At 38.5% G+C, this 20,689-nt stretch overlaps 1 protein-coding gene across 3 annotated transcripts in view; it reads left to right on the plus strand.

The window, feature by feature from the left end:
• Positions 1 to 20,689, plus strand: part of PDE4D (phosphodiesterase 4D) — a 327,831-nt gene that overhangs the window by 174,590 nt on the left and 132,552 nt on the right. For all 3 annotated transcript variants that reach the window (XM_063295628.1, XM_063295629.1, XM_063295630.1), the window contains exons 2-5: positions 6,519 to 6,710; positions 14,629 to 14,665; positions 15,571 to 15,644; positions 16,283 to 16,332. In XM_063295628.1, the coding sequence (XP_063151698.1) occupies positions 6,519 to 6,710; positions 14,629 to 14,665; positions 15,571 to 15,644; positions 16,283 to 16,332 (353 nt within the window). The remainder of the gene's footprint in view (positions 1 to 6,518; positions 6,711 to 14,628; positions 14,666 to 15,570; positions 15,645 to 16,282; positions 16,333 to 20,689) is intronic.

Consider the following 20,689-nt stretch of genomic DNA (forward strand, 5'->3'; position numbering starts at 1 on the left):
ATATATGTACTGTTTATAAAAGCTGAATTGCAGTTAACAGAGTTTAAAGTTCTTATCTGTATAAAACCTACCATATCCTGTTTAAAAATGGATCAGAGTGATTGGACTGGTTCCAAACAGTTTTTAAGGTTACTGTCTAAACTGCAATAGAATCGACAGCAGAAATATTTACAGGCTATTCCTTTACCCACATTTAATTAATGCTTTGGCTTCTGGGTAAGACACATCAGAATTTCTGAATGAGCAGGCCCAGCTGTCATTTGGTACAGAGGTGAACTTATAAGCTGCAGGGAAGGTCTCAAATGCCATTTCACCGCCTATTTTGAAAATGAAAGCCCCATTTGAAAATGTAAACCCCATAGCTAAGAGTGGATTTTTAAATTATTTTCTATAAAAAGATACCAATAAATTCTCCTGTGTATCATTATGAGAGAAGATGTTTAATAGATGTTTCAGTAGGGAAGCTGCTAACGTTGATAGGTGACATCAAGTGACTTTTATTTGCTAGAAGGGGTGTAAGTTTAAAATAATTAAATTGTGCAATTCATCCATTAAAACTTTGCTAAGTGATTAAAATCCTCCTGCCTAATTATCAGTGAGTAATGCATATTCAGGTTTGTGCCTGGGTACATGTTTTACAGACCTAGTTTTTAAATAGGCCATAGTTCAATGATAGAGAACATGTTTTGCATACAAAAGATCTTGGCATCTCCAGATCGCAAGATCTTTGTATGAAACTCTGGAGAACCTCTATAAACAGTACTGAACATGATGGGCTGGCTTGGTATTCAACAGTTTTCGGTGTTCCTATTATGTTATGTTTACTTAAGGACATTTTATACTCTGTGTAGCCAGATTTATATATAGCTAGAAAGTTGGGAATGCAGAATGTCTGTGCATTTTATTACTACTGCTGCTGCTTTAAAGAAAGGAAACGAGTTTAATAGAGCTGATTACTAGTAAGTTCTCCTGTTTCTTAAATTCTGATCTAATATACTCACAATTTAGAGATTTGCCCTATTAATAAAGGCAACATAAACAAAGTACAAAAAGTATTGATATTCATTAAAGCATATCACTATGAAACTATGGTAGGTCAGCCCAAGTTTCCATGTTTATCAGTCATTATTGAAGTGACCGAGAATTCTCAATAAATCTCTGGTCCGCCTTTCAATTTTTTATTTTTTGCCATTCAATCACATCCAATCCTTGGCGACTGCCTGGACAAGTCACTGTAGTTTTCTTGGCAAGATTTCAGAAGTGGTTTGCCATTGCCTCTTTCCTAGGGCTGAGAGAGAGTGACTGGCCCAAAGTCACCCAGCAGGCTTTCATGCCTAAGGCAGCACTAGAACTCACAGTCTCCTGGTTTCTAGCCCGTTGCCTTTACCACTAGACCAAGCTGGCTGTTGTGTCTTTCAGTACTCATACTATTATAAGACAAGGAACCCTTCCTTAACCTCACTGCAAACCACTTACAATTAATTACAACACATTCCTTAACTTGAATCCTTATGTCTATGAGTGAAAGGCAACTCTTCTTGTGTAATGCCCAGGGCTTGATTTTTTTAAAAAAATTCCTGCATCTAATACAATCATTTGTTTATGAGACTTCTTATATGGCCTTTTGATTTTGCTTAGCATTGTATAATTTATAGAATAATGTCCATGCTTCTTTTCTTCACATGGGGAAGGGAAAATTGAGCACACCCAAGGTCAGGTTATATATATGTATCATGTAAATAATGTGACCTTTTTATAAGATCTTTTCTATAAGCAAAGGCTGATGACTGGGACTGAGTAAAAAGCTTTTGGGTCAAGACTATTTGGAAACAAACAAGCCCAACCAATCAGATACAGTCTGACTAAACATAAATTGTTTTATGAATTCTACATGCTGTTTCAAGGCATCAAACCAATCTTGCCTGAAGCAGATAAGCCTTAGGAATGAAACACTCCAGCTACTTTAAAAATACAGTGTTTTTTCAACTGACCTCAACTTTGTTTTACCTGCTTTCATCTGGAATGCCAGGGGCAGGTGCTTCTTAGTGGTGTGGTCCTAGAAAGGTATTAAAAATCTGACTTTTTTCCTCATTTGTTGGGGCCAGGACAACTGGAATTCCTGTCTGGAGGTGGGTAATAATTGTGAGTTCCCAATCACCTACCAACAATTGCTTTGATAAAATATAATACTATATTTTGCTCTTGTTTGTTCTTTTGTTTATTGTAAGCTACCCAGAGTCACAGTGTTCTAGTTGGGTGGCCTTATAAATCCCATCAATCAATCAATCAATTAATCAGCAAGCTTCAACTCTTTAATTCATTGCCCTGTATCTATAAAACTGAAGGCCAGGAGTAACCAAATGTTTGGAGGTACAGCTGAGTAAAATACTGTACAAAGCATACAAAAATGTATCTCCATTTGCCACACCACGTTTCTCAAGATGTGTTCCTTTTTGCCCACCAAAATTTTTTTGCCCCCCACTAGTGTTAAAATCTCATGTTGAAAATTTGTTTGCTGCTACAGACGTAATCGATTGGTGTGATATCCTTGAGAGTATGGGGTAGGTGCAGGGGGTAACTGTCAACCATCAGTCTATAACTTAATGGGAAGAAAAGTGCAAGACACCCAAAATGAGCAGATGTAATCAACTGGTATGTGGAACTCATTGGTAGGCAAAAACTTTTTGGCAAGTGAAAAAGGAACAAGAGCCATAATATGAAACAGGTTCTAGCTTTGTGGCAGAGAGGAAAAGCAAGACAGTTTGTGACCACAGTTGTTTGTCAGTTATGAATCAGTGGTTTCCTTTCAAAATATCTATATTCCAGTTTGTTTTTAGTTGTATGTACCATATGCAAATTAACTTTTCTCTATCCATTCATTCATTTATTCATTCATTCAATTTTTGATGCTCTGGGCAGCTCACAAAGTAAAAAAAGTGAAATATAACAAACAGGTAAATAAGAATGCAATAAAAATTATTTCAAAATCCAATCTGAAAGGTGGGGGGGGGCATCCACCTTGTCCCCAGGCCTGGGAGAATAGCCAGGTTTTCAAGGCCTTCCAAAATGCCATCAGGGTGGGAGCCATTCAGATCTCAAGGAGGACCTCATTCCAGAGGGCAGACACTGCTACAGAGAAGGCACACTTCCTGGGTCCCAGTAGATCATACTGCTTAATTGAGAGGACCTGGAGTGCATCAACTGTGTGAGATCGTACCAGCCAAGCAGAAACCACAGGAGATAGGCAGACCCTTAAATGCCATACAGGGCTTTATAGGGGATAACCAGCATTTTGAATTGCAACTGGAAGCACAGTGGCAACAAGTGCAGCTCAGAGGTGTCACATGGACATGTTGAGGCAAGCCCATCATTGCTCATGCCACTTCATTCTGGATCAGTTGAAGCTCCTGAGTGGTCTTCAAAGGCAGCCCTATGTAGAGCTCACTGCAATCGTCAAGCCATGAGCTGACAAGGGCATGCATGACTGTCTGGAGGACTGCCTGATCCAGAAAGGGGTGCAACCAGCACATCAGATGGAGTTGAGCAAAGGCCCTCTGGGATTCAAAGCTCCTGCTCAAGGAAGTGCAACTCCATCCAGGAGTAAAGATGGAAAATCCCCAGACCTGGGCAATCCCAACAACCACAGTCTTGATAGGGTTGAGTATGGTTTCTCCCCATCCAGACCTGCACAGCCTCCAGGCACTGGGACAGGACCTGGACAGCCCCACACATTACTATAGCAAACATTGTAATACTCTTGTTGACCAAGGGAGTTGGATTTTTGAAATGATCAGGTGGATCAATACTTTTCATGCAAAGCAGTCAAATTAACAAGTGGAAATATAATCCCTACAGTATTTTCAGTATTGTGGGTTTTCCCCCTTACTCCTGCTTATTGGCCCATAGATTTTATCGGGCAAAAAGCAATAGGGTAAAATTGCATCAACACAGCAGGCTGTGAGAAGAAGGTTGTGTGTGTGCCTGTCATGAATATTTTTCCTTAGTCTTTTCAGAGTCTTAAAAATGTTCTGATATCAGCTTCCATTAATGAGAAATAAGACGTGCAAAGCCTGCAAACTAATATACTTTGGGATGGTTTATTGTTAATCACCCAGGATCTCCCATCCTTAGTTGCTTAGTATTAATAATAACTAATATTAGCTAATAATAACTAAGATTTTTATTTATTTATTTATTATTATTTCTTGGTATACTTCTCAAAGGAAGTTATATTTGAATGTTGGGTAGGGAGGCTCCAGAAAATAAAATTTATATAAATGGACTATGAGCTCAGTTCAGACATTGGGCTGGGATACATCACAAGTATCCTGTTGCTTAATTCTTACTACTACTTACCTACCACAATTGGCTACAGATAGCAGGTTCAAGCCCACACTTAACCACGGAGGCTCACAGAATGATTTAGAAGTAGTCACTATCCCTTAGTCTGATTTACCTCACAAGACTGTGATCGTAATAAAATATTTGGATTTTATTTGAAAACTGGGGGATGGAGGGAGTGCTTTTTAAATATTGTAGCACTGAAGCTAACAAATAGCATAAATAGAACCTGAAACGGCATCACCTATGATTACAGTTCATTATTATTTTGTTTTCATTCATCAGTCCTCTTTGGTACACCTATGACCTCAAAATTTCATAAGAGAAATACTAATACAAATACTCTAGGAATACTGTATCCAATCCAAATGCTAACTCATTCACTCATACTCTGTTCCCTTGTTGTTTTCTACTTCCATCTAGTGGAGACTGTATTGTATTACAACAAATGTTTCTGAATACATTTTACAAATGTTCCAAATGCAGTTTTTCAATCCAAATTTGTTAATTCAAAACTAACAGCAAGATTGCCCAGGGTTTGAATTAGGAAGATCCAGGAACACATCTCGTCTCTTATTAAGGTTTCAGGATTTTATTTATTATACGATGCTATAAGCTGTTTGGATCTTTGCTGTGCTACACCAAAATCAAAATACAGTCTGGATCTTGGACATAGTGGCAGAAACACCTAAATATTTTGTCATGTTGATTTGGGCCAGGAAGAAAGTATGTGAAGAGTGGTAGGGCTTTACCAACTTGTCAATAACTAGGAAAAGGACTAGCCAAGCCAGGCATGGGGACATTCAAAGCTCAGTTGAAGAAGGAAGCAGGGTGATGGCAGTAGTAAAGGGATGTCTCCGTATCAGAATTGGGCTTTTTTGGGCTGCTGAAGAGTTACTTTCACACCAAGCAGGCAGCTTTGGATATGCAGATAGATTGTCTGACCTAATAGAAAGCAGTTTCTTTGCACAAATACTGCATGCCTTCACTGATTGCATAGAGAACTCCAAATTTGCATTCCTATCTTTTGGGGTTGAAGTGTTTCCAGACAGTTGCCCTCAAGCAGTACCCATCCAAAGATATTATGCAGCCTTTTTCTGTTTTCCCACTTGAAAGGTTTTCTGTTGGTAGGAAAAAATAACACTGGAAGGAGAAGTGAGAAGGTAATGGGTTACAAACAGTGAACAGTATTGTCATCTGGGCTTCTAATAAAATTCCAAGAATGGAGCAGGACAGTTGCACAATACAACATCACCTAGACGTTCCCTTAGTGCTCACAAACAGCAGGTAGCATGATACACCTTTGTCTCCTCAGTATGAAATAATGGCTCATTAAAAACAAGGTGGAAAGTTTGGATCCTTTTTAATATTTCTGTGGTGCTAGAAAGAATGGCTGCCATAATGATGAATTACGCTGACACTCATTGAATGTTGCAGCTGGCTGGGGCTTTGTGTTATGGAAAACAGCATGATAAAGTTGTGCAAATCACAGTCAGGAGACAAGACAAGGTCAGCATCATGGGGTTAAGGGGTAAGATTGGGATTGCCAGACTGTTCCATTGATGCTGTAATTAATTAAGAAAGGCGCTTAATCTAGGCTTCTCTCTGACATATAAATATTATATGTGTAGACAGTGTTCTTCTTCTTGGGAGAAGGAGACTCAATTGAATTTTTTAAAAAACAAGACTGTAGTTTCAAAACTGCAAGGTTTGACACATTTGTCCAGTACAAAAGTATAATCATGGCTATAGGAACCTACAATTTACAGAAATGTTGCAATCAGGCCAATGGTATATCTGTACCATGCTGTTAAGTCAAACTTACTTCTTTTCAGATTAAAATTTGTGGAGAAGGAAATTATTCTAGCATGTTTTTTCATGTATTCTGCTATTCCCTTTTGTTATTTTTCCCCCCGCTTTAACATCTTCACCCATTTGAAGACTAGCTTTATAGCAGGAAGATGTTTTAAGTAGCCAAAGTATTTCTTGAGAAGACTTCACTAACCTTATGCCCTCTGGATGTATTAGATTTAATTTCTCATCAGTTGTGACCATGGGATGGGAGTCTTGAAGTTGAACTGAATGTCACCAAGCCAATCAAGGTTGTCCTTGGTATTAACCGTGTGTGGGTTGATTAGGTTTTACATTGCATTAAATATATTCTTTCTTCCTTGCAGTTTCGACGTAGACAATGGCACCTCATCAGGACGGAGTCCCTTGGATCCCATGACAAGCCCTGGATCAGGGCTAATTCTCCAGGCTAACTTTGTTCACAGTCAACGCAGAGAGTCCTTTCTCTACCGGTCAGATAGCGACTATGATCTCTCACCAAAGTCTATGTCCAGGAACTCCTCTATTGCCAGTGATATGTAAGTATTTGGAGCCTTTAAATCAATTTCTTCAAATACAAGAATGGTTAATAGGTAAAAAATGGTAGAGATTAAAACCAGTGAATGGAAATTTCACAGAAGCAAATTTAAATTAAATATTAGAAGCATCTTCTTAACAGTCAGAACTGTTTGATTGTGAAACAAGTTTTAAAAGATCATAGACTATCCCTAACAGGAGGTAAAGTAAGTGATAAAGCAAGCTTTGTTGTAGGAACTCTGTTGCAACCGCTTCAGGGAGCAAACATGTTCTTATTGCATTTTTATTACATAGGATTTGACTTTGACAAGATTTTCTGGCTGCGTTACCATGTTATTTTAATTAAAATAATTAGATATATAATTATAAAACCCTCAAATAATTAATAATTTCTGAATCTGCATAAGCTTCCTTATTTTCAACATAGCTAATACAACATTACTGATTATAAAGTGAGAATTTTACCTTGAACAGTGTCAAATCATATTGATAACCAACTGACCAATTAATAGCAAAAATGGACCAATTCCTTTTGAAAGGGAAGCTAGAAGTAGACTGCGTGAGTTTTCTTTCACTTCTTTTGAGGCAGAATGATACTTTTACTGATGACCTTAAATTTTCACTATAGCAGCTGTTAAATTCCCTTTTTGGGAACTTCTTTGAAGCCTCTTCCGACCTTGCACAGAGACACAAGAGTCCTCTTTCTACTCCCTGTTTAAAACAATGGTTGGTTTTGGATTCTTTGTTGTTAAGGTTTGTGGAAGACTGGTCCTAAGTACTTCTGGTTTGCTTTCTAAACTCCATATTTAATTTTATACACGATATTGAATCTCTTTTTCTTAGCTGCCCTCAAAATGTCTTTTTCCTCTGCCTTCTCCCTCTTCATTTTTTGATCCATTTCCTTCTCCTTCCCCTTTTTCTTTACTTTTCTGTTTTAAACACTCAAGCTGACATGGTAGCAATAAAAGTAATGCTTAGCTAGAACAATGTGTTCAAGGGTAGGAAATATAACTCCCATAGATAATTCTGTGGTACCTACCAGACCGCCTGCTCCACCCATACATTATTTGTTTATTTTAGACTATTTTAATTAAATAATCAATCTGAAGTTTGATTATTACTGCATCATGCAAATCTTCATTGGAAATGTGTCCACATGCTCATAAAAAAAAATTGGATTGGGAGCAGTAAAAAGCATCTTAAGGCATTAGAGGTGATAGCGTGAACTAGATTTGTAACTAGCCCAAGGCACTATATGGCCATTTTTTGAATAGGCAAGTTTCCTATGACGTATACTGAGCTGACCTTGGCTGATCTGTAAAATTAAGCAGAGTCAGATCTGGCTTCTATTTGGAAAGGAACTACAGAGGAATTCCATGGCTCTAGGCTAGGGAGAAGTTGAGAAAATGTTTCCTGGAAGTGGCAAATGACTTCTGTATTGCTGCCAGAAAACTACATAGACATGGCTATGAATTCATCAGAGCTGAGTTCAACTGAAGAGACATTAGCTTTTTACCCCATGGCAGCCATTGGTAAGAGTGCCACAACATGCTGTCTGCATTCCAAATGTTTCACCAGCTCAAAGGAGTCTTCTACCCTGAATTAACCATATATATGTATAAAAATTATTTTCTCTCATTTTAAAAATCTTGATTTTGCTTGCCTGATACATTTGCTTTCACACACACACACACACACACTTCTAGAAACAGAAGCTTTTGTAAATATACCAATGGAGAAAAAATATACATTCATTTAGACTCTTGTTTGCTAATAATGGCTGAATGAGGTTTTTCTTGTCGTCTTCAGCCCTAACCTTAAAGCAGTACTTATCAGCTTCGGCAACTTTAAGATGTGTGGAATTCAACTACTTGTTTCCAATTGCTTTCTTTAAAAAAAACAGACAATTTAAGGGTCTGCTATATATCTCCAGAATTGTGGTGCTCCTGTTGAGGAAGTACTATACCGAGTCACTGCTTTGTAAGCTGGATCTACAGTGAGAGCATGAGCAAGGCCTCTTTTAAGTACCTGGGTCCAAGTTGATCATGGCTAAGTTGATTAATGTCCATTGGGCCTGGGGTTGCTTTCAGGACCGGTGTTATGTAATCACATTTGGCTTCCAATTAAACAGTTAAGACCTGACCCACGGCCACGGTCATGAGTAGCTCCGCATGAAGTGCAGTGTAGTAATCCAATAAAGGTGGGATATTTTTTTTTAGTGCCTTCAAGTCATTGTTGACTCCTGGCGACTGCCTGGACAACTCCCTGCAGTTTTCTTGGCAAGGTTTTTCATTTTTTAGTTTGCCATTGCCTGCTTCCTGGGGCTGAGAGGGGGTGACTGGCCCAAGGTCACCCTCCTGGCTTCATGCCTAAGGCAGGACTAGAACTCACAGTCTCCTGGTTTCTAGCCTGGTTACCTTAACCGCTACACCAAACTGGCTCTAATAAAGGGCATAGTGGCCACTTTCTCACTGAGGCAACACAGGCTTGTAGTGGCAACTGAAATCAAGGAGAATCCCAAACTACATGCTTGTCAAGCAGTATAGGGGCCAAACAGGCATGGCTATAAAAATGGAACCACTGTAAGGCTGTGCCTCTAGTTCCCAACTTACTATGCTACTTTAACAATATTCCACTTCCAATGTCTCCCTCTTCTGTGACACTTGTTCTGTGTTCCTCCACAGCTCAGTGTAACCAGGAAATAGAACTCAGGATGATGCTATTTAGAAAAGAACAAGTCTAATCTGTGTTGATTGTGAAATCATTAGAAACAGATGACAGGTTTGCCCCATTCTTTCTATATTCCCTGAGTGTGTATACTTTCAATTCCTTCCTCATCAGTAAAGTAAGCATCAATGTATACAAAATTTGGGAAGTTAGAATTCCTGATACATTATTCTTTATTTAAAGCAGCCGTTGGTAAAAAGGAGAGAGATAGAGAGACAAAGACGGAGCAAATGGTGATTTATATGTTTGTCATAGTGGGTCAGGTGGGATACTCACATTGAAAAAACCATACAGAAGGAACAGAGTTGAAACAAAACTATCTCATTCCAGCAGCACAAACCAAATTCCTGGCAGTCATTCTGATATACAGCATTTCTTTTGTAACAGAAAAATTGAAAGATGGTATATGGCCCTTGCAGTTTGATCCTAATATGCACAGTAGAGTACACTGCATTGTTATTTAGATAAGGAATTGGCAGAAAGTTGCTAAGGATCTACTAAAGGATTGCTTGGGTCTATACCTACAAAGATCAGAATCGTGCGAGCCATGGTATTCCCTGTGACACTCTATGGAAGTGAAAGTTGAACTCTGAAGAAGCAACATAGGAAGAGCATTGACACCTTTCAACTTTGGTGTTGGAGAAGACTTCAACAGAGAATATCGTGGACAGCCAAGAAAACAAACTGATGGATCATTGAACAAATCAACCCAGAGTTCTCACTCGAGGCACAAATGACCAGTCTCAAATTATCCTACTTCGGACACATTATGTGAAGACTCAGCTCTCTGGAAAAGGCTCTAATGCTGGGAAAGGTGGAAGGAAAGGGAAGAAGAGGATGACCAGCAGCAAGGTGGATGGACTCTGTTACAGTGGCGATGAGTGCACCATTGGGAGACTTGAAAGAACTGTTTAGGGATAGATCGTCATGGAGAAAATCTATCTATATTGTCACTAGGAGTCGAAAATGACTTGATGGTACATAACCAAATGATTGCTGGATGAATGGCATTTTGTAAGGGTTTCCCTTTGCCCACTGGACTATTGGAACTGAGCACCTTCAGAGCCAGTTCTCTTCAGTAGGTTGGAATAGGCACATGAATAGGTAGTTGCTGACCACTCATCTAGGCAGAGCACTTCCATATTCAGGTGCTCTAAAAAAGCCAATAATCAATAGCTAATAGTTAAGATCCATGCTAAATGGTCTAAGCTGATTGATCATGTGGATGATAACTAACCTGAGTGCAAGTTTCAGCAAACCTTCAATATATTTGTAGCAAGGAGCAGCTGGCTCTTTAAACAACAAACCAGCCTTAGGTGCTGAGAGGGAGTCACCTGACCCCTGAGAGCCAATAGAGGAAAAGCAGGGGTTCTGTCATGTTTTGGGTGGGAAGAGGGTTGCTGGAGTCCCGAATGAGGGAGGTTACCTAAGGCAAGGCTGGAAATTTAAGAGTTGTTTTGTTGTAGGCTAGAATCGCATTAGGGTTTTTCTGTATTTTGTTTTATCTCTTTTTAACTGTGCATTGTGTGTGTGGAACCTTATCTTTCTTTGTCATCTTTGATAAGGATGATTCATTATTATTGTTATTATTTTTAGTGAATCCTGGAGTTGACTGGCTGCCTTCTAGCACCTGCCTCAGGCTGGCTGAGCAAAAGATTCCCAAAGCTTTACTGGGTTTCCCTTCCTGTAGTTTAGTCAGACCCAGGGAGGAGTGAGGATTTCCCCTTCAAGCCTCTCCTGGTCCCCCCCTTGGCTGGTGGGGAAGGACAACGTGGTTTGTAATGAAGGAGTGGCAGCAGCAAAGGGGCCTACTTTGCCAGGCGCTGTTCACCTCCAAGCGCAGGCTACCTCAGAGGAAGGGCTGCTTTGACCCTGAGAGCATCTTCATTATTACAGTGTTGTACTGTTTCTTCAGTGGTGCTAGATTTCCTCTACCATGTTATGGTGATTATAGAATTAGGCCAGCTTCTACAACATGTTTCTGCCTGTTTAATGCAGAGAGAGACTGTTCTGGTGATCTCTGTTCTCAAGGTTTTAATTCTAGTTTGATTGATTGTAGTAGGATTTTTTTCATCAATCCTTCCAGTTCCAGACATCTTACTCTCATTCCTATTTCTTTATATTACATTTGTGTGTGCGCGCGCCTTCAAGTCAGTCTCAACTCCTGGCAACTGCCTGAACAAGTCCCTGAAATTTTTTGGGCAAGATTTCAGAAGTGGTTTGCCATTGCCTGCTTCCTAGGGATGAGAGAAAGTGACCGGCCCAATGTCACCCAGCTGGGTTTGTGCCCAAACCAGAACTCATAGCCCATTTTATTGGGCCATTTTTAAAACTGTATATGCTACTATGGTAACAGTTATTTATTTCTCATTAATTTACCTGAGCCTTTTGAAAACAGATTCACAGACACAGGGCTAGAAGCGGGACTTGAGATGTCCCTCCAAATTGTCCTAAACTTGAAGTGGTGTTAGTGTCTGAACAAGACCCAACAATGAAGTGTGGATTACAATTATCACCATTCGTGATTAGCACAGAATTGTGGGAGTTGTGAATTAAAGGTTACCAAGTTAGGAAAGGGAATGCTGTCATAAAATAAGTTTATTGTAAGCTTCAAGAAATGCTTGACCAAATTTCCTTCTGGAACAGGGTGCTTTTTATTTGATTTATGTTCTTATCTGTATGCCACAGATCAGCAACCTTTGCCTTGAGCATCACTGCATGTTATCATGTGACAGCCAAAAATCCATGTAATATTGACAAGATTTAATCAGATCTCACATAGAAAACGAAACAGAAATAACGTATTTCAAGATTTTACTCAGTCATCTTAAAAGATTTTGGAAGATTTTGTAAGACTTCTGTGTTTTTGCAGTTTGGTAATCTTGACAGGATATATTTGAGTACTCTCATTCAAGACTGCTGAACTTGTAGGATTGTCATTTCTCCAGATCTCATACAAAGTCATCAACATTTTGTTTGACTATGAGAACTCTTAGAATTTCTGCTTTTTGGAGAGCAGTGTTTGTATGCTATGAAATTCTTGATGGCTGTTATGAAGCCAATCCATGCAGTTACATACTAGACCAGAAGGAGTTCTGACTTCTTCAGGCTGTGGAAGCTGTTAGTTTAAAAAAATTCCTGGAACCTCTGATCAAGAGGCAAAGCTGTAGTTGTAGAAAAGTTGCTGCATTTCAGTGAACTTTTTTTTAAAACATTAGTCTCTCATGGTACCCCATCAAGTTCATGTAGAATTCTAGGGTTCTATGGACACAGTTTGAAAAACCCTATGCTAGACTGTTGGTGGATTAAGCATTCTCCAATTTGAGACACTGTTCATGCCCACAAGCATCACAAACATGCCAAGAAACAAAGGTTCTAGGACAGAGAAAGGAGGGTTGTAGCAACTGTCCTTTTACTGTAAATTCTTTGATTCATGTGACTGACTAGATAATTGGAAAATAAGTGTTGTAAGCAGATTTACAAGCTTTAGGATGGACGATGACTTCCAGACCATCTATTTGAATCCCTGTCATACTCTTTGAAATTAATTTATCAGAAGTTTGGCTTCATGTTCTCTTGTTATCCATAAACTGACTGTATCTTGTTAAATAAAACACTCTCACTTGAAGTTCTCTCTTTAAAGGGAAAATAATATTAATTTGCAGGCTTGCTGTGAGAAGTAAAAAGATGATAGTTATGATACTTGTGTATTTTAATACTTGTGTAATTTAATACTTTGATTGAAAAAGATACTACAAGAACTTGTTGTTTTGGCTGATAGCCATAGTTGTGAATCTTTCAGTGAGCACATGCAGATATCTGCAGAGTAGAAGAAAAATAAACATAAATGCAATCAATGTATCATAATCAAATACTTATTTCATGTAGAAATAGATCCCAATGACCTGAGTGAGTTTTATCCCCAGGAGAAAGAGCATAAAATTGCAGCCCAGGCTGCCATAATATGAAATAGCCAGTTCTTTCTTTTTAAAAACATTGTTTTATTATTCAGTATGTTATATCTGTATGTATTGTCTATGGTAAAAACATTTAAATTGCAGCAGTGATTGGAACCATTTGAGCCAATTTGCAAATCCCAATAAATCAGACTGAGCAGTAAGCTAATACAAGCCACCCAATTGTTCCTCCTCCTGCCAGTAGATGCAACAACCAAATTAGGGACTCTTCCTCTGTGATAGTTTCACACTGTGTTCCAACTGGGAAACCCTGATTGTGTTTTGTTTGGTGTAAATGTCCAAACTGAAAATCCCTGGCTTTTCTAGCTGCTCTCCTAAGAAACCAGAATCTGAAGCACTGAGTTTGGAGTTTTGTAGGAATGTAGTTGTTCTCAGTTATTGGGTACCACGTTTGTGAGGCTGCATTACAAAACTTGATTATTTGTTTTCACTCTTTTTGAACATGTCAGTTTTAAAAAAAGAATCAGTAACTTTTTATTATTTGACCTCTCTGTTTCTCTTCCATTTCAGCTTATTCAGTGACCCTGGTACATAGTGGAAAGTATCATATCAGTCCATACCTTCATGTGTTAACTTTCACATGGAATTAAATGCATGAAATCATTTGGGCTGCATAGAAGATATTTTTATTGAGGTCAAAGTGGTGATCATCTTTTGCTCTTTCGCCTCACCTGCCAAGATGAATCACCCTGATTCTTTATTCTGATGTCACAGTATGATGTGGGTATGGTTGCTCTAGCAACAGCATATAATAGGTTGGACATGTAAGTGAGTAGAAAAGTTTTACTGAGATTTTATTAGCCCACAAAATAATTCATTATCATCTACAGTGGTTTGCTTGTCCAATTTTTATAAATTGTTATCCATTAGCAAGAGTTAATGCAGTTGCTTTTAGTGTTTAAATGGGCTGGCCTCTCCAATAAAAAGTAGTTGTGGATGCCACAGACTTCTGCCTAATTCTGCTAGTAATTGAAGTCACAGTCTAAGTGAAGTTGGTGTCAGGGATACTTAGAAATAACTAGATTACAACTGTTTTATAATTTATAATATTTCAGACAACAGAAGTGGAAAGAGTAAAGCAAGAGGAAATAATGGTGAGGCTGGTGAAAATAATTTATAAAACGTTGATGATTTTGAGCTGTAGCACAGAAGGGGATCTGAAATATGTCATCTATTGAATTCGGTATTGATTTCTGTTCTGTGTTTTGTTTTCTAGACATGGAGATGACTTGATTGTGACACCGTTTGCTCAGGTAGGTACTACATATTGTGTGGCCAGATAGAAAAGGAGGGAATCTCTGTTTTCAGGTTTAGTTAAATGATAGAGTTGGAAGAGTTATAATCCTAGCCATAATCTTAGTTGAAAAATAATTTCATTGGCAAAAGAAACAGCTTCTATTTTTATCTATGCTGCTTGAAGAAGTCACAATCTGTCATTAGTCAGACACTACATAACATGGTGCACTCCGATGTTGCCAGACACTTCTCAGTGAAGATTGCAAAGGCACACTGCATGTCATCAGCCACCAAGACAGATGTTCAGGACTTTCAAAGCCAGCCTAGCAATCTGATGGCTGTAGATATCCTAAGCACTGTTGCATTTGTGGATCTTTCCCCAAACTGTTGTCAGGCCACTAGAATGGTAACTGTTTCACTGTAAACATGTTGAGATATATTCTCAAACGTACGTGCCACTGTGATGTCCACAAAGAAGGAATGAATCAATTTATTTGAGAATGGCCTTATTTCATTTGACCACCAAGTATTAACAGGATTTTACTGCACAGAAGTTTTATCCTTGTGATAATTGGGACACAAGTAGCACAAAACATTTATTGTCAAAATTCTGTCATTTGAGAGAGGAACAGGTTGCTTTCTAAGAAATTTTGCTTTCCCTAGGACAAGACTCCTTTTTGAAAACAAATATAATGAAGGGGTGGGCTAGTCAGCAAGAGGGCACCAAAACTATCCTCCTAGTATGGCAGTTGCTGCATTGGGAAATAATGGGCAAACACTTCAGGTACAAAATGAACCCTGAAAAGATTAAGCCACCTGTTCAAAAAGCTGTCTGTTTACTGTTGCCAAATAAATCAGGGAGAGAAAAGCAGCATACCTGGGGAACTTGAGAGTAAAATTTTGTCCACCTTGTTTGCTACAGGTGCTTGCCAGTTTACGTACTGTACGGAACAATTTTGCTGCATTAACCAACCTTCAGGATCGAGCACCTAGCAAGTGAGTGTGGGCTTTTTCTGTTTCCTGCCAAGTTTTTTTTTTTTAACTTAAATGCAACCTTCACATTGCATAGGTTCTCCATTACATAAGTGTGCTTAAACACAACATCGTAGAACAAAGGTGGGCTTCATTTAAACCAAAGCCTGCAGGAGCCCTCAAAATTCTGTTTGTTTTGGCAGCTCTAAATGCAATTGCTGAAAATCAGCAGCATGGCTTCCCACTGTTTTGAGGTGGGAAATCCAAGACAAGCAGCAGTTATTTTAAAAAGAGAAAAGAAAAAAAAAATCACACCAGTTCCATCTGCTGGAAATGGGGAAAGTTCCAGCCCTCCTCGTGAGCATGATATGACCACACCTGTTCTGAGAGTCAAAGTTCAACATACCTGGAGGGTATCAGGTTGCTGAACATCGTTCTACCAGCCCCAAGGGGGAAAAGACAGGTATAACCTCAAATCATGCTTTTCTATGATACATTTAATACGGCTTTATATTATTAATTATTTCTGTCTTTTTGATTTATTCTAAAAATATCTCAGTCTTTCCCAAGGACAGAGGTCTAAGAATATATGAATACGAATTGTTTCATGACAATGCCTTTCATTTTTTGTGTCTTTTTCTCCCTCTCCCCCTTTTCATCAGACGGTCACCCATGTGTAACCAACCATCCATCAACAAAGCAACTATAACAGGTAGGACACTTTAAAATGGTCACATTATTTGGATAAGGTGATGTTACTGCTATCTTGTGAAGATATCACATTTTATATAGTCTGTTCCTGATATATAAATGTTTTAGAAGCCCTTTGAAAAGACCATACATTCTACTTGTAGCCCATAGTATTTCTGCTCGATACTGAAATGTGTCTTCTGGTTTCCCAAAAGTATTTTTTTTACTCTTTCAAACTACTTTATGTAGTTTTTACGAGCTGATTTTATTGTTGCAAGATGGCTGAGGGAGTTGCTGTTACTACTGTTTTCCTCTATACATCTTTCCAGCTCTTTGTGGCCCGTACTTCTGGTCTGAAAAAAATTAAGTGGAGGAATCCCTTTACAATACACTTTCTGTGGATTTGATACAGACATGAAAATCTCTCCAATTTTTTCTTCTTTTTTGAATAAAGCAGCAAAACAAATATTTTTTAAAAAAAAATCAAGATCAGTAATATTGGCTGAAAAAATTCAGAACAAATTTGCAGCAGTGCATTAATACATGGTGTATTCTTTAATATCCTTATTGTAAATGTGGGCCAGTATGTACAACATCCAGCATCGTTGCACTTCCTGGGGCCCGTTTGGTCAGGAATGACCCTCTTACTTCTGGGCTATTGGCTTTTTTTGGTAGCAGCACTCAAATTTAAGAGTGGTTTATCCACCATTTAAATTTTCCTTCAGTGTTGTAGAATGGTACTGGATAAAAATATTTTGTGGGTGTATTTTTTAAAAGAATTGTTGCAATTGTTCATTTTTTAAAAATGAATGGTTGCAGTTGTTCCTTATTAAAAATTGCTGGGTCTCTAACGATACCAGAAATGGGGCACCTAAATATGGAACTGCCCCAGCATCCCTCTCAAAACTTCAGCCAGAGTTGGATAAAATCTAATAAAGGGGATCTATGTAAAATCAAGTGCACTGTACGTGCAGGTTACGTTTTCTGCATGTGGTGGTGGTTGCAGTCATTTTTGGCAGGAGCAGCAGATTCATCAATGACCATTTCCCTAACTGAAGGAGTGAGGAATATTGCAATCAGTTCCCATAGTTTGAAGGGCACTGATGCAAGATTAACTTGCTATGTTAAATGCATAAAAACAATGCTGGAAAAAAACATGCTATTTTAGCCATGCTGTGGCCTCCATATAAAGCAGTCACCATGCTGAAGCTGAGCATCTGCTGCCTAAATTGCAAGCTTCCAGAGAACAGCTACATACCCTGCCCAGAGTTCCTCTGGGGAACAGAGGTGGGATATAAATAGAGCAGGCAAATAAGGCACAGTACCTTGTCTGTTAACGTATGCCCAGGCTTGCTGTTCCAGGGGACTTTCCTGTTCTTTTAAGAAAGGAAAGCCAGTCTTCACATGCCCAGAATTCCAGCCCAAGGTGAAATGAACAGAAAGGGCTCTACTGGGAAGCTCTGTGTGCGTATCACAGTTATTTTCTCTTCCAGAAGGGATTGTTAAACCATATATTGGGGAAGTTAGCACTGATTTAAAGCTAAGCATCAAATACCTTTGCCACTGCAAAATACAGAGTAAGCTCATTTTCACTTCCTGTGAAATACAATACAAATATGATGGGTAGACTATAAGCGTTTGTTCCCCCTTTCTCTTGGGGACACATTGCATTTTATTGATCTAAGAGCAAAACTGGACACTGAGCCGAATAACTGGATTTAAAAAAAAGAAAGAAAATGCAGATACAGGGTGGGGGAAGGAGAGGGGGAAGGAAACAACATGAACTCTGACATGAGGAATAGAGAAATTTTAGCTGTTCTAGATTGATCTAGATGGGATCCCTAAGCCTGCAATTTACTTTCTTTTTAAAGTCATCTTGCAATTCCCAATTCTTGCAGCCCTTGTCATTAGAAAATGAATAGCTACAATGAAGTTGGTGCCAAATCAGTGTTAAGAATGACTTAGTACTTACCACAATCAAGAACCTCATATGTATAGGTATGAGTTACTTGAAAGGGTACTTTTCTGTAGTTACTGCTTTATATTATATGATAGTTATGTGTGACTATGAGGACATGCTAATGAAGATGAGGTTTCATTGCAGGTAAACATTCATAAAGTAAAATACAACTTGATTTCTAAAATATGAAATATGTCTGTATGCAGCTGTTAGGGTTTGTAGACTTTGAGAACAAGGAGACTATTCAGTTATCTCCTTTTCTCCCCTCTTAATTTTTCATCACTTACTTGCTTTTGTGAATAGGGATGCTCTTCTTTCCCAACCACTAACTGGTTCCTCTTTTGCCATTTCCTGCCTCTTCTCTTAATACTGTGACTATCTGGCCAGAGTTTGTTGGATCACTGACATATATGGATTCCTATCAGCACTCTTCACAATAAATATCCAGAGTAAATCTACACAGCTGTCAGGAAGTTGTGGAGTACTTCAACTCTGACAGCATCGCAGCAGAGAAATCCCATTAAAACATAATACATGAGCAAAATCAGTGAGTGAAAGATTATATACAATAAATTTATATCAAAATATATAAGGCAATAATTGATGACAAGGCATGTTGTAAGCCTTCAGGTTGGTGGAAAACCATTTTGTAATTCAGAAATAAGAATATTGATTTTATCTTGGAATGAGGAGAGAGTCTGGTCTTATGACAATGCATCATTCTTCACAGGAATATGTATTTGTAGATTGCCAATATTTTAATCTCTTTCTACTATCTAATATCAAGAGAGAAATTTTAGCATAAGTATGTACAAGATTACTTTTGTGCTCATTCAGCACTTTCAAAAGCTCTTCAAATTATGTCCTGCACATTAAATGCAGATATATAAAGTTAACTGATCTTATGCTGGGCCACTCCAAGACCACTAAGTTACAGATCAGTGGTGGAACCACACTGGGTCTCCAGTCCCCGGTTTATGTTTTCCAGAGCATCCCCAGATTGGACAGCTAAATTCAACAACAATTAGCAGGTTTTAGCACCATTTTTTTACTGCTTTGGGTCATTTAAAGTTTGAAAATAGATTTAGTAACCTAAACACACCTGTTTTGAAGCTTTAATTATCTCAGATTCAAAAAAGAGCTGGAATGTTTTGATCCCATTCTTCCAGTAACATCCCCAAATTATCAGACATGCCCCCTATAATCTTCAGAGGCCAACATAATAAAAATGAAGCCCAAAAATGCAGCTTTGAGGTTAAAAAAAAATTAAAAGCCACCCAAAGTATAAGAAATACCGATACTTTTCTTTCTCTAATAGCAGCTACTAAGATGACAGGACCCCATTGCCTCTGAGGTTCAGTAATATTCCTTAAAACTAGATACCAGCTTAAAGGTTACTTTTTGGTTTAATCCAGCATTCTCCCAACAGTAGCTTCCAAATGTATGCAGACTGCAACAATATTATTTCATATTTCATAATAATGATAATCATTATTGGGAAAGGTTTGCAAACTTAAAAGCTGTTTAACAGTGTAACCCTGTGGAAGCCTACTCATAAGTAAGTCACGTGGTGTTTACTCGGCTTGCACGCAGGAAACATTAATAAAGCTGAAGATTGAAAAGAAAGTTGAAGCAAGAAACTGTGTGAGCCTAAGCATGGAATTTTCTCTGGAAGCAGCATGTGGGACTCTGACCTAATGTTTCTCTCCTTGTAAGAAACTTGCTCTCAACTTTCTCAGGTCTGAGATTTAGACTTCAGATTATAGGGTTTGCTTTTTTCCCTGGATGGTTCGGATCCAACTAGCTGAAGAAATATAAAGCCAATTCAAAGATTTAAGCGGTACCAAAGGTACAACTCAGTACTTTGTCTGAACTGGTTTGCCTATCCCTAATCATAACGTCGTATTTGATGTTAGTTACCATAACAACAGACTTTACAGCACCAGCACGGAGTCTCTAGGTAGGGTACGTAAACCCCTGGTAATGTGGCAATGCAAGGTTTATAAAGACGTGCCAAGACAGAAATAACGTTCCAGACCACCATGGCTCTTTACATCAGTTTAGAAATTTGGCTCCAACTTTTCTCTTTACAGAGTGTTGCCAAAGGTGTTGAAGTGCTGACAGTTTGACTTTTGTTCCTGGTAGAAAGTTTCCTACTTAGCGCTCTGTAGGTGCAGAGCAGCGAACCTTCTTTGGTAGCTTTAGGGTGATTTTTTTTAATGAGGTTTTTTTTTAATGAGTCTGCCATGTACTGAATGCTTAGTGGAAGAATCAGCAGTCTGAGGTTCAAATCAGTTGTGGCATTCATCGTAGAACTGATAGCCAAACTCACGGCTTCAGCATAGTCTGAGGTTCAAGATGTGCAAAGCTCCTTATCAGCAGTCAAGGCTCAGTAGGAAAAAAAGCATTGCTAGGTCTG

Source organism: Candoia aspera, chromosome 2, assembly GCF_035149785.1.
Source record: "Candoia aspera isolate rCanAsp1 chromosome 2, rCanAsp1.hap2, whole genome shotgun sequence".
NCBI lineage: Eukaryota > Metazoa > Chordata > Lepidosauria > Squamata > Boidae > Candoia > Candoia aspera.